Raw genomic sequence first — 14965 nt, forward strand, 5'->3', positions numbered from 1 at the left:
CTCTATTATACTTTAATTATATTTTTTGAGAAATACAGAAAATGTTAACAAAAAATCAGGGAACAGTTGTATTGAAAGCAAAGTAGGTAACACTGCATTCTAAATCTATTTAAAATGGGAACTGATAGTTCTCTGTAATTACCAAGTTGTGTCAGCAGAGGGCGTTTCACCCATTTGCCATATGTTCTCCTAGTTTTCCTATCAGTCCCCAAATTCTAATCTATCCCCGCAACCTCTTCCCCAGCAGAACAAAAAGAAAAACAACTCTGAATATTATTATATTAAAATTTCAAACATGAAAGTAGAGAGAATAAACTCATATGTACTTAACACCCAGCTTCAACAATTTTCAATTCATGGACATTCTTACTTTATCTATACCTTTCCCCTACTCCCCCATTACATAGCAAGATTATTTTAAAGCAAATCACAAACAACATGCCATTTGATCTTTAAATACTTTAAGATGTAAATATAAGAGATAACTCTTATTTTAAACACTACTGTTACCACACCTAAAAATAATTAGCAATCATTTCTTAAATAATAGCATTTTAAGTGAACAAACACAAAGATATCCATTTCTGTCTTTACAAGGATAATAGGGAGAGGGCAGTGCCTTTTGTATATGGATTTTTATCTTCATTTTATTTTATTTTTTTAAGATTTTATTTATTTGAGAGAGAGATATACACACACAGAGCATGAGCAAGGGGAGGAGCAGAGGGAGAAGCAGACTCCCCACTGAGCAGGGAGCCTGACATGGGGCTCCATCTTGGGACTCCAGGATCATCATCTGAGCTGAAAGCAGCTGCCCCAGATTCTGATCTTTATATAATGATGGCTCATACCTACACCAGGCCTATAAAGCTCTTTAAATAATAGGCATCTACTGTCTTATCAGTTTTTTAAACAAATTAGAAAAAGAAAGAACTTCCTCTATGTCTCTAACAGATTAATCTTCCTAAGGTAGGGCTCTAACCATTTTTCTACCCTGCTTTGAAACCTTTCATTCCTTTTGTGTATAAAACTATGCTCATTCTCATTGAGTCTGCTAACATTAAAAAAATTTTTTTTAATATTTTATTTATTTATTTGAGAGAGAGAGAGCACAAGCAGGGGGAGAGGCAGAGGGAGAGAGAAAGGGAGAAGCAGACTCTCCACTGAGCAGGGAGCCTGATGCAGGACTCAATCCCAGGCCGCTGGGATCGTGATCTGAGCTGAAGACATACGCTTAACTGACTGAGCCACCCAGGTGACCTGACTGCTAACATTTAAAGCTCTTCACAAAATGATATAACTGTGGGTTTTTTTTTTTTTTTAAGATTTATTTATTTATTTTAGAGAGAGAGAGCAGAAGCAGCAGGGGCAGAGGGAAAGAGAGAGAGAATCTCAAGCAGACTCCATGCTTATCGAGGACCCCAACCCAGGGCTCAGTCTCACAACCCTGAGATCACTACCTGAGCCAAAACCAAGAGTCAGGCACTCAACCAACTGCTCCACCCAAGCGCCCCATAACTCTGCTTTTCTAGTCTTGTTATTTACTAATTGTCATTCTCCAAATATCCACCTTAAATATCCACCTCCATGATTTTGCTTATACTATACCCTCTCCCAAGAACATCTCTCCTTTTCTCCTTATATCCACCCATTAAAAGCGAAAAAATCTTTTTTCCGTTTTGTGTGTGTGACAAGAGGAGAAAATAAGAATTTATATTCCTATTAGCTAGATTATGCATAAGGAACTTCTAGAAGGATAAGCAAGAAATAACAATGGTTGGAGGGTAGGAAAGGGACATATAGGGACAAAAGTAGGAAGGAAACTTTTTCATTATGTAACTTTTTATGTATTTTTTTAAAGTATAATCATGTGACTGCCTTACCTACTCAAAAATTTAAATTTAGGGGCACCTGGATGGCTCAGTTGGTTAAGCAGCCAGCTCTTGATTTCAGCTCAGTTCGTGATCTCAGCGTCCCGGGATCAAGCCCCACATCAGGCTCTGTGCTCAGTGGGGAGCCTACTTCAGGATTCTCTCTCCCTCTGCCCCCCCCCGCACATATGCTCTCTCACTCACTCTCTCTCTCTCTAAAATAAATAAATAATTAAAAAGTTAAAATCTTTAAAAAAATTTAAATTTTGGGACACATGGGTGGCTCAATCGGTTAAGCGTCTGCCTTCAGCTCGGGTCATGATCCCAGGTTCCTGGGATCGAGTCCCACATCGGGCTCCTTGCTCAGCGGGGAGCCTGCTTCTCCCTCTGCCTGCCACTCCCTCTGCTTGTACTCTCTCTTGCTCTTTCTCTAGCAAACAAAATCTTTTTTATTTTAAATTTAAAAAATGTGATAGAAATGAGACAAAAACAAAATTATCTCTCAAGGTCCAAGTAACTTCCATAAATGCTTTCCGAATCTCAGCGCTAGGTGATTTTTTTCTTCTTTTGACACTCTATTGTATATTTTTCATATTTTTGTCTGGTGTTATTTATTTATGTACTTATTTTTTCTCCTTATCATCTCCTCCAAATCCTCCTTCAATTTTAAAATCTTCTTCAGTACTTCATGGTGTCTTATTATAATAATCTATACATAGCATGTATTCAGATATTTACTAAAATGAAAGAAAAAATATTAGAATAAATGTGTTTTGATTAGTAGCATATATATGCTTTTTCAATGCATAATTAGAATTTCTTCTGCATTAGGATTGAAGACAATGATGGTGAATTCTTGTTAATAGAAGCTGCTGAGTTTCTCCCTAAATGGTTGGATCCTGATAATAGTGCCAATAGGGTAAGTATACCCAAATTTGGAAAATTCACAGAGATGAAATCATGTTGTAACATTTTTCATATGTACCTAGAGTTTGTCAGTGCCCAGAATGAAAATTAAAATGTATCATTTTGCAGGTGTTTTTCCACCGTGGAGAATTATGCATTATTCCTGCACCAAGGAAATCTGGAGCAGTGTCCTGGTTACCCACCACACCCCCAACAATCCCGCAAGCATTGAATATAATCTCAACACACCCAGAAGAAATTTTGGCTTCAGAATCTATACGAGCTGCTGTGAATAGGCGCATCAGAGGGTAAGAAAAATATTTTCATTGCTAGTGAAGGAGCCTTTTTATTTAGTGCAGCTCAAGTCTCTTAAATGTAGAATTTCTTCCACCTAGATTAATGCTCATTTTCATTCTGTCTTCCTCCTTCATGAAAGTGGCTAACAAATTAAATTTACATGTTTTAAAATTAAGGCACAGGGGCGCCTGGGTGGCTCAGTTGTTAAGCATCTGCCTTCGGCTTGGGTCATGATCCCAGGGTCCTGGGATCGAGCCCCGCATCAGGCTCCCTGCTCAGCGGGAAGCCTGCTTCTCCCTCTCCCACTCTCCCTGCTTGTGTTCCTGCTCTCACTCTCTCTCTCTCTGTCAAATAAGTAAATAAAATCTATAAATAAATAAATAAAATTAAGCCACAGATATATCTTTAAATTCCCATTCATAGGTGTTAATATTCCACTCCCAATATTTTTGCATTTATTTACTTAGATACTGTGGCTAAGTATTATCTATATCTATAGATAAAAATTTTGAGACCAATAGGAATGAAAACCTAAGGGAGCATTATGTACTCTGTGGTTCTGGGGTTCTGGATGGGATTCTTTGACCTATGTGGAACACTTTAGGTTCTATTCAGAAGAGCCTTCACCTAATAACATATTAGTTTGGCCTTTTGAATTTGAGTACCTATTCTATGTTTAGCACCGTTCAAGTTTTAACAATATAAAATCTCTTTTAACTTTGTTCAATATGCTTTGTATCATTGTTTTAGAAGAATGAACTGTGATTTTATCCTTGTTCCAAAGAATAGTAGGGTTTTCGTTTTGTCTTTATTAAACTACCTTTTTTTTTTTTAAGATTTTAGTTATTTATTTCAGACAGAGAGAGAGAGAGCACGAGTGGGGAAGTGGGGAAGGGCGGAGGGAGAGGGAGAGCAGACTCCCCACTGAGCAGGGAGCCCAATGCGGAGCTCCATCCCAGGACCCTCAGATCATGACCTGAACCAAAAGCAGATGCTTAACCCACTGAGCCACCCAGGCGCCCCTGTTGAACTACCTTAATTCCTTTTCTTTATTGTCCATTTTTTCCTACTTTTGCTCTTTCCCTCTCTTCTTTTCTGCAGTTTTTAGCGTATTTGGTAGCTTTATCTTCACCTTCCTTGTCATTCTACATCTTACTCTTGACAAACCAAGACAATATAAGAGGAAGTAAATGGTAGAAGAATTCTAGATGTTTACATGTCATAAAATAAAAATAATTATGTGACCTGTCACAGATACCCAGAAAAAACTCAAGCCTCCCTTCATCGTGCACGCTGCTTCCTTCCAGCTGGCATTGTAGCGGTGTTAAAGCAGCACCCCAGATTGGTGGCTGCGGGAGTCCAGGCGTTTTACCTGCGGGACCCCACTGAACTGCGAGCCTGCCGTGTTTTCAAGACTTTCTTGCCTGAAACACGAATAATGACATCGGTAAGATAGCTCTCTTGGTCATTTAGTTTCTGTCACTGGAAAGAGAGTTGAACATCATTGTGTGCTAGAAAAAACTGGAAATATTCTGTTTCCTCATGGCAAGTTAATATACTTTTTTTTCTTTTTTCTTTTCTCCCATCCATGGAGGAAGATTTCAAGAGACTTCACTTCCTATTTTATATCTAAACGTTTCTTAGATATTTTCTGACCATATTTTTCCTATTTTATTTTCTTCTTGAGAATAAAACATTTCAGGGCACCTGGGTGGCTCAGTCGTTAAGCATCTGCCTTCAGCTCAGGTCAGGACCCCAGGGTCCTGGGATCGAGCCCTGCATCGGGCTCCCTGCTCAGCGGGAAGCCTGCTTCTCCCTCTCCCACTCCCCCTGCTTGTGTTCCCTCTCTCTCTGTGTCTCTCTCTGTCAAATAAATAAATAAAATCTTTAAAAAAAAAAAAAAAGAATAAAACATTTCATTTCTTCCAGAGACTTAAGAATTATTCTTTATCTTCTACCCACCCAAATTGCCATATAATGTAACTAATGAGAAGAATTCCATTAGTGATAACTAAAACGTATACAGTGAGGTCAATTTTGTGGTATGTGAATTATGTCTCAATAAAGCTGTTATTAAAAAATGTTGGCAGTGAATAGGTTGGATCTTCTTTGCATTTCATATGAATATGAAGCTCATAAATGAAATTATGAACTGTGAAATGATAGTCAAATTTTTACTTTCAGGAAAACTAATGTATTTTGTGTTCCAATGTCCAGGTGACTTTTACTAAATGTCTATACGCACAGTTGGTACAACAAAGATTTGTGCCAGACCGGCGGAGTGGATACAAGATGCCTCCTCCATCTCATCCTCAATATCGAGCCCATGAATTGGGCATGAAGTTGGTAATGAACCATAAAATTTTATATTCTTCCTTTAGGTAAAAGGGCTCTTAATGGAATAATGATACAGCATAGAAAGTCTAGAAAAATACCTTACTTATGTGAGAATGTAGTAAAATATGGCATCTCAAACAAGAAGGAAAAATGGGTTATTCAGTTGATGATAATAGAAAAACTGTGAAGCTGTCTAAAAAATTAAAGTTGATTCCCTCACACCTATCCCAAAATAAATTCCAGGTGGACCAAATATTTAAAAGAGAACATTGAAACCATAAAATCTGAAAGAAAACACAGGAGAATTTTTGATAATTTGCGTAGGAAAGGCCTTTCTTAGCAGGACTTGAAACCAGAGCTATAAGAAAAAAGACTGATAAATTTGATTATTAAAGATTATGCATTTCTGGGGCACCTGGGTGGCTCAGTCAGTTAAGCGTCCGACTCTTGATTTAAACTCAGGTCATGATCTCAGGATTGCTTAAGATTCTCTCTCTTCCTCTCCCTCTGCTCCTCCCTCCCCCTTCTAAAAAAAAAAAAAAATTAAGCATTTCTGTGTGGGAAAGAAAAACCCCATAACTAAAGTCAAAAGATAGTAAACCTGAAGAAAGTATTATATTTGCAATTTAAATTAAAAAGAGCTAATTTCTTTAATATATAATAGAGTTCCTACAAGTGAATATGAAAAAAAATACTAATTAATAAAAAATGTTGAGAAACTATGAACAGACAGTCCACAGGAAAGGAAATACAAATGATTTTTAATCTAAACATAAGAAAAATGTTGGCCCTTGCTCATAATAGAAGTAATGCAACTTAAAGCTATAAAACAGTGTTTTCTACCATTTGGCAAATATCAAAAAGTTTGTTAATATATATTGGATTGATGAAAATATATATAGAGAGAGATACTTTCAAACATCATTGATGGGAATATAAGTTGATTCAATCTCTTATAACAATTTGTCAATATCCATCAATATATAAATGCACAAACCCTTCTGCTCATTTTCACTTCTAGATATTTATCCTCCATATATTTTACATGTGGACAAAGATGTATGAGGATACTCATGACAGCATTATTTGTAGTAGCAAAAGATTGGAAACTGCCTAAATGCCTATTAGTAGAGAAATAGATAAATTACGGTCTACCTATGCCGTGAAATGGATAAATTTTTATGATCATATAAAATGATCTCCAACACATGTAACTTGGTGAAAAAGCAAGGTTTAGAACAGTGTATATGTTGCCATTTAATGACGAAAGGGATCCAGTAGGACATACACAGACCACACATCTGCTTGAGTGCATACATTACTTCTGAAAGGATATGCAAAAATTGGTAACAGTAGTTTTCTCTAGAGTGATCAGGAAAGCTCCCTGTCTGACTTATTTTGCTATGCTCATTCATTATATTTTTAGTCAGAAGACACTTAAAATAGAGTGATTCCCTCCCTTCCCTTTCCTATGTCTAAGGCCATGCTGAATTCATTTATAATTTCTGTTAGACAAGAAACCTTTTACAAGCCTTTTTTTAAGCAAACAAGAAATAAGTTTAAATTTCTGGTTTTGTAATCAGCAAGAAAAGAAATCTCCTTGAAGAGAACAAAAATCTTTGTTTTGTATTATTTGCTTTCCCTTTATAATTTTTAGTAATCTATGGAAATTGAAAAACTTAGAAATAGATTTTTCATAAAATTCAGTGTTATAAATGTCCATATGTCCATATGTCCAGTCACCTAAGTCTTAAGTGTGGCTAAATGGAAAGAAAGTAACTTAATAATGAAAATTCTATCTATTCCATCTAGGCTCATGGATTTGAGATCTTATGCTCCAAATGTAGCCCACATTTTTCTGACTCCGGGAAATCCTTCATGACTACCTCACCACTTTGGGCTGGCTTCCTTGAAAGTCTGAAAAAGAATGATTACTTTAAGGTAGGACTTGCAATGCAATTGTAAAACTGTACAATCCAGGGAAAATCAAGCTAGTGAATTAGAGTCCTATGGTCCATATTTAATGTGTAACATTATTATAGAAGCTAGAGTTAAAAGGGACCATTCTAATTCAGTGTTAATGAGGGGGTAACTATGAACTGTTTCCAGTATTTTAGAAAAATTACTAATACTTGTATAGAACGCTGAAAGTTATCATGTATCAGAAGAACAACTGGGGCAAGTCATAAGGCAAACATGAAGACACCAAATAGAAAAACGAACAAAGAGGGGCGCCTAGGTGGCTCAGTCATTAAGCGTCTGCCTTTGGCTCAGGTCATGATCCCGGGGTCCTGGGATCACGCCCCGCATCGGGCTGCCTGCTCAGCGGGAAGCCTGCTTCTCCCTCTCCCACTTCCCCTGCTTGTGTTCCCTCTGTGTGTCTCTCTCTGTCAAATAAATAAATAAAATATTAAAAAAAAAAAAAAAGACATGGATTTAAAAAATTACAAAAAGACAACTAACAAATTTTTCTTAAAATATTCACTCTCACAAGTAGTAAGGATATACATAGGAACACAGTAATACTTTTTCATATATGTGAAAAAGGATCTGTATGATATTTAGTGCTGTTGAATATGTAGTGAAGTTAATATTCCTATACATTGCCATAACATTGCATATTGTTAGAACTTTAACTGGAAAATAATTTGCTAATGTGTTCCAGGAGCTATAGAAAGGTTCAAACTGAGAACCTTCACTTTGAATAATCTATTTTAAGGAAACATCCAAGAAGTAGAAAAGTCCATTAAGAATATGATGATATAGGAACAGACATTTCTCCAAAGAAGACATACAGATGGCCAACAGATACGTGAAAAGATGCTCAACATTATTAATCTTCAGAGAAATGCAAATCAAAATCACAATGTGTGCAAAACAGAATCACAAACATCTGTCAGAATGGCTAAAATCTAAAACACAAGAAACAACAAGTGTTGGTGAGGATGTGGAGAGGAAGGAACCCTTCCTTGTGCACTATTGGTGGGAACGCAAACTGGTGCAGACACTGTGAAAAACAGTGTGGATGTTTCTCAAAAAATTTAAAAATAGACTTATCATATGATCCAGTAATTCCACTACTGGGTATTTACCCAAAGAAAATGAAAACACTAATTCAAAGGGATACATGCATTCCCATGTTTATTGCAGCATTATTTATAGCCAAGGGAAGCAACCCAAATATCCTATCAATAGATGGATAGGTAAAGAAGATGTGATATTACTCAGCCATAAAAAAGAATGAAATCTTGCCATTTACAACAACATGGATGGATCTAGAGTGTAAAATGCTAAATGAAACAAGTCAGAGAAAGACAAATACCCTATGATTTCACTCATGTGGAATTCAACAAACAAACCAAATGAACAAAGGAAAAAGACAAAAAATGGACTCTTAGCTATAGAGAAAAAGTGATGGTTACCAGAGGGGAGGTGGGGGAATGGGTGAAATAGGTGAAGGGGATTAAGAGTACACTTATTGTGATGAGCACTGGGTAATGTATAGAATTGTTGAAACACTATATTGTATCCCTGAAACTAATATAACACTGTAGTCTAACTATACTGGAATTAAAATTTTTTAAAATATGATGATATAAAGACTGTAGCAATATGGCAAAGTGCTTATGATATTATAGTCTATTTTTGATAGAATATAAAATATTAAGTATGAATGCCAAAATAAACATACATGTGAAAATCAGAAATGGTAGTTAAAGTGGGATTATGCTATTTTTTGTTTCTATTTGTACTTTGTTTTATAAATTACTAATCAGTTATTTTTTAACAACTAATTAAATATTAGAAAATGGCAGAAAATCATCCAAATTGGAAAGAGGTCCTTAAAGGTGAAAAGGATTAGGTACTACTACATATAGCCTAGTCCCCTTATTTGGAGAAACTAGAGCCCAAAAAGGTACATTAATGACAAAACAGGGATTGGACTCAAGCCTCATGATTCCTGAATAATGTATCACATACTGCCTCCCTGAAAATTGCTGGTGAGCAGGTTATTTTAATGATACCATGTAAATAATGTTCTGATAGGCCTTTTTTTTCTTTTTTTTTTTTAAGGGACTGATAGAAGGTTCTGCTCAGTACCAGGCAAGGCTAGAAATGGCAAAGAACTACTTCCAACTCTCAGTTAACCGACCAGAAAGGTGAGTTTATCACTACTTAACCATGGCAGCAGAGTGGTAACCTGCCAGAAGTTAAGGAGTTCCTCACTCTTGAGATAGTTGCAGGAGTTGGAATTGCCATATTTAAGGAGTTAATGGCAAGGATCATGACTGTTGAAGGTGCTGAGGGTGTTGAAGGTGCTGAGGGTGTTGAAGATGCTTCTTGCTACAGAAGATCACTGCGTCTGGCATCATCATCATCATCTAATGGCTAACATTGGTAATTATAAAGTGTAGGCCACTTTAATTTGTCAAATCTCTCTTGCAGTCCTATGAAATAAGTATGATTATTACTGTTCCCTAATTACAGCAGAGAAGCTGAGGCCCCGAGAGATTAAGTAGTTTGCCAAAGGTCACACAGCTAGTAAGTGACAGATACAGGATTTGAACTCAGGTAGTCTGATATTGAGCAAATGCTTAATTCCTACAGGAGCCCTTGGCTGTGTCTAGCTACTTTTAGGTGGGTCTGAAACACAGAATAAAGCAGACATTGATCTTTTAAATCAAATCTCATTCTGAGCTGCCATGTATTTCCTGGCGGAAGAAAGAAATGAGCACAAGGTTGGAAGGAAATGGCACCCCTTTAAAATGTAATAAAATGGAGGTCTCGTAATGGTGGAGTAACGTATCCAGCTAACCCCCTGCAATTGTAATTGTAAACTCTGGACAGAATATAAGAAACAATTATTTGAAGACACAGTAGAACAAAAAAATAAGGCAAAAACTGAAGGAAATAGGACCCTTAAAAGAAGATCAGAATAGATGTGGACCACATTATCTGAGTTGTCCCTTGAGGTCACTTCCTAGTCAGTGCAGCACCAAGGAAAAAATAGAGCTCTAGCCGAAAGCCTCAGTCTTACTGAGCTCAGGAATCAAAGGTCAGAATTTGAGTATTGGAAAAAATTCAATTTATGTTTGCAAAATTGAATTTGAGATACTCAAAGCTGTTAAATAATATGAAAGAATAGCTTTGTATATATTATGGTTAAAAGGTCCCAAGTTGTGTTTCTCATTTTGTTGTTGGGTTTTGTTTTTTTGTTTTCAAATAAAACTTTCTGGTTTTGAAGTCCAGTCATTCTGCTTGCATGGCAAACATCACTTCTTTATGTGATAGAATGTTCTTTGAGGACTGGTGAAGCAAAGTTGATGCTGACAGAACTCTTAACATCAGTTGTCCGTGAGATAATAATGACTTTACAGCAGTCCTTACTCTCAGAGGTGTCTGCGTGTGCCTTTGTCCCACTCCCATCAGTTTTATGGCAATAATTGGTGGCAAGAGGATTCCTTCTTAGGGTATCATTTCAGAAAACTTGGGAAAGAGAGTCAGGAGAGTAAAAGAGGTGGCCCTCATGGTTAGGAGAATCTCCCCCAGATGATTCCCATCTGCTTCAAAGGGCCACTCTGCTTGTAGAGAAGTGTTACCTTACAGACTTGGGTTAAAGAGATGTTAAGAAATTAGAGAGACTCGTGTGTAGGAAAGTTAGGGCTCCTTGCACAAAACAAGATAGACTGGTGGTTCGGTAGTTCTTTTTAAATAATGAAGTTCGTGGGCTGCCTGGGTGGTTCAGTTGGTTAAGTGTCTGCCTTCAGCTCAGGTCAGGATTTCGGGGTCCTGGGATCGAGCCCCATGTCGGGCTCCCTGCTCGGTGGGGAGCCTGCTTCCCCCTGAGCTCATGCTGTCTCTCACTCACTCTCTCTCTCTCTCTCTCTCAAATCTTAAAATAAGTTCGTTGTTGTTACAAAATAACATTCACTCATTATAGCAAATACAGAAAGATGTAATAAGGAAAATATTTATACCAGAGAGTCAACTATTATCATTTTGATCTACTGCCTTCCAGGATTTCCCTCCTCCCCATTCATCTAGTTATTTTTGAAACATTTTTATACTATATAAAAATTTTATATCCTGTCCATAATTTTTACTCATTATAATCTTACTTTTTCCCGACATTAAAAAGGCTTTATAAGCATAATTTTAAAGAGCTGCATAACATTTCAGGAAATGGATGTGCCATAACTTACCATATTTTTACTACTGGAGAAAGAATTATAAGTAGTTTACATATCCGACATTTAATTTAATTTATTTATTTATTTAAGATTTTATTTCTTTGACAGAGAGACTATAAGCAGGGGGAGCGGCAGGCAGAGGGAGAGGGAGAAGCAGGCTTCCCACTGAGCAAGGAGCCTGATGCGGGGCTCTATTCTACGACCCTGAGATCATGACCCGAGCCGAAGGCAGGCGTTTAACCGACTGAGTCACCCAGGCGCCCCTACATGTCCAACATTCTAAATAATGTTGCAAAAGAGACTCCCATTCCCCAAACCAGGGTAGCTTCTAAATAGTTTAAAACCAAACTCGCATCTCCCTCCAGACCTGTTCTTGAATTCCCAGTGTTTTGTTTTGTTTTTTTAATACCTGGATTAATATCACAGACTGTTTCCCACTCTCTTTTTTTTTTTTTTTTTTTTTAATTTAATTTAACTGAGACAGAGAGAAAACAGGGGAGGGCAGAGACAGAGGGAGAAGCAGACTCCCTGCTGAGCAGGGAGCCCGATGTGGGACTCGATCCCAGGACCCCGGGATCATGACTCGAGCCGAAGGCAGTCGCTTAACCAACTGAGCCACCCAGTCGCCCCCCCACTCTCTTTTTTAAGAGTACTACCATCCTCCTTATCACCTAGACTTCCTGGCTCTCCTTGGATCCAGTCTCTTGATCCTTTTTATTATTATCTTGTGTCTTGCATTTTTCTTTTTTACTGCCTACCTACTCTAATTATTGTTTCTTTTTTTTTTGCTTATTTCTTGAACTATGGCAATACCTAAATTTGTTTCCCAACTTCTAGCGACTCTTCACTTCCAATGCAACCATTATAGCCAGGAGAATCTGCTTGAAATATATCTTCAATCATCTTTAATCCCTCTCCTAAAAATTATTAGAGATTGTAAAAGTGAAAGATTGAACAATGTAAGTGTCCATTAATAGTAGATAAATGGGGCGCCTGGGTGGCTCAGTCGTTAAGCGTCTGCCTTCGGCTCAGGTCATGATCCCGGGGTCCTGGGATCGAGCCCCGCATCGGGCTCCCTGCTTGGCGGGAGGCCTGCTTCTCCCTCTCCCACTCCCCCTGCTTGTGTTCCCTCTCTCGCTGTGTCTCTCTCTGTCAAATAAATAAATAAAATCTTTAAAAAAAAAAAAAAATAGTAGATAAATGAATTGCAGTGTATTTGTATGATGGACTACTATCCATTAGTTAACCAGAGATTAGCTAAATGTACATGAGTCTATTCAGGATTTCTCAACCTTGGCACTGTTTACATTTTGGACCAGATAATTCTTTGTTGTGGGAGATGCTCTGTGTATTATAGGATGTTTAGCAGCATCCCTGGCCTCTACCCAGTAAATGCCAATAGCACTCCACCCAGCCCCCAATTGTGACAACCCAAAATATCACCAGACTTTGCCAGATGTCCTCTGGGGGCAAAATTGTCCCCAGTTGAAAACCACTGATCTTTTGTTTTTTTGTTTATTTATTTATTTGAGAGAGAGAATGAGAGAGAGAGCACAAGAGGGGGGAGTGGGAGAGGGAGAAGCAGACTCCCCGCTCAGCAGGGAGCCCGATGCGGGACTCGATCCCAGGACTCCAGGATCATGACCTGAGCCAAAGGCAGTCGCTTAACCAACTGAGCCACCCAGGCGTCCTAAACCTAAAGTCTTCCTATACTTATGGAGCTTACATGCTAGTGTAGGAGAAAGACAGTAAATCACTATATGATATTAGATAGTGATAAGTAAGTGCTTTGAAGAGAAAACAGTGTATGAGGAAAGAGACGTACAGGCTGCTCTTCTAAAGATTTTATTGATTGATTGATGATTGATTGATTGTACGAGTAGGGGGAAGGGGAGAAGGAGAAAGAGAATCCCAGGCAGACTCTGTGCTGAGCATGGAGCCTGACACAGGGCTCAGTTCCATGAACCTGAGATCATGATCTGAACCAAGACCAAGAGTCGGTGGCTCACCCAACTGAGCCACCCAGGCACCGCTAGGCTGCTATTCTAAATAGGTTGGTCAAAGAGGCCTTTCCAAGGAGGTTCTGTTTGAGAAGAGACATAAATGAAGTGAGGGAATGAGGCATACAGGTATTTGGGGGGGAATAAAATTCCAGGGAAAGAGAACAGCAAATATAACAAATGTGTGTGTGTGTGTGCACGTGCACGCACATGCACACACTCAGTGGACCAGAAGGATCATTTGTGAGAGCAGTCACCTCTGGGTAATAACGAAATGGGTTGGAACTGATAATGTTGATCATCAAAGAAAAAGTATTAGCTTTATCTATAAATTTTTAAAGTACATGCATGTTTAATTTTTTATGTTAAGGGTAATCAATCATTCCTTTAGACTGGACGTAAGTATAACAATATTATAATTCTAGGTGGTAGGATATGGACATTTGTTATATCATCTTTTTTTTTTTTTTGCTGTATCTTTTGGACTTGTCTATATTATTTAAATCTCTTAAAACAAAAATTAAAAATAAAAAAGAAGCCATCAGTGATCACCCACTGCTTATTTCATTGAGTCCAAACTTAGCCATTTCAGGCTCACTGTGCTCTCATCCCAGTCCATCTGTTCAGCTTCGTCTTCCACACTTTTGCCAAACTGAACACCATTTGCTTTGTGAACATGTTCCTCACTTCTTTGCCTTTATACTAATGCTCATTTTCCCCTTTGCCTGAAGTTCCTCTACCCTATCTTACTTGTCAGAATCTTCCCCATTCTGGGTGCCTGGGTGGCTCAGTTGGTTAAGCGTCTGCCTTGGGCTCAGGTCATGATCCCAGGGTCCTGGGTTCGAGCCTCACGTTGGGCTCCCAGCTCAGTGGGAGTGTGCTTCTCCCTCTCCCCCTGCTCCTCGCCCTGCTCATGCACTCGGGCTCTCTCTCTCTCAGAATAAATAAAATCTTAAGAAAACATCTTCCCCATTTTTTTTAAAGATTTATTTATTTTAGAGAGAGAGAGAGCATGTATGAGCAGAGGGAGAGGGAGAGAGAGAATCTCAAGCAGACTCCCCGCTAAGTGCAGGGCTCAATCTCATGACCCTGAGATCATGACCTCAGCTGAAATCAAGAGTTGGACACTTAACCGAGCCACCCAGGCCCCCCACCCCATTGTTTAAGGCCTAACTCAACTACTTCCATTGTCTTTATCATTTTTTTTTAAACTTCTCTTCAGTTAATGTAATTAATTACCTTCTCCTGTGACTCTTCACAGCATTTGGTCCAACTCTTGATTTTGGCTCAGGTCATGACCTCAGGGTTGTGAGATTGAGCCATGCACAAGCAGGTAGTCTGCTTGAGATTCTGTCTCTCCCTT

General features: G+C 38.2%; 1 protein-coding gene across 6 annotated transcripts in view; it reads left to right on the forward strand.

The window, feature by feature from the left end:
• The window catches only part of ECD (ecdysoneless cell cycle regulator), a 34569-nt gene that overhangs the window by 5920 nt on the left and 13684 nt on the right, over positions 1 to 14965 (forward strand). For all 6 annotated transcript variants that reach the window (XR_013449733.1, XR_013449734.1, XM_078077584.1 and 3 more), the window contains exons 4-9: positions 2703 to 2790; positions 2907 to 3085; positions 4329 to 4521; positions 5292 to 5420; positions 7224 to 7352; positions 9486 to 9571. Coding sequence is in view for 4 of the 6 variants with exons in the window: in XM_078077584.1 (XP_077933710.1) it covers positions 2703 to 2790; positions 2907 to 3085; positions 4329 to 4521; positions 5292 to 5420; positions 7224 to 7352; positions 9486 to 9571 (804 nt within the window). In the remaining 2 variants the exon portion in view is untranslated. The remainder of the gene's footprint in view (positions 1 to 2702; positions 2791 to 2906; positions 3086 to 4328; positions 4522 to 5291; positions 5421 to 7223; positions 7353 to 9485; positions 9572 to 14965) is intronic.

This window comes from Halichoerus grypus, chromosome 7 (assembly GCF_964656455.1).
Source record: "Halichoerus grypus chromosome 7, mHalGry1.hap1.1, whole genome shotgun sequence".
Classification (NCBI taxonomy): domain Eukaryota; kingdom Metazoa; phylum Chordata; class Mammalia; order Carnivora; family Phocidae; genus Halichoerus; species Halichoerus grypus.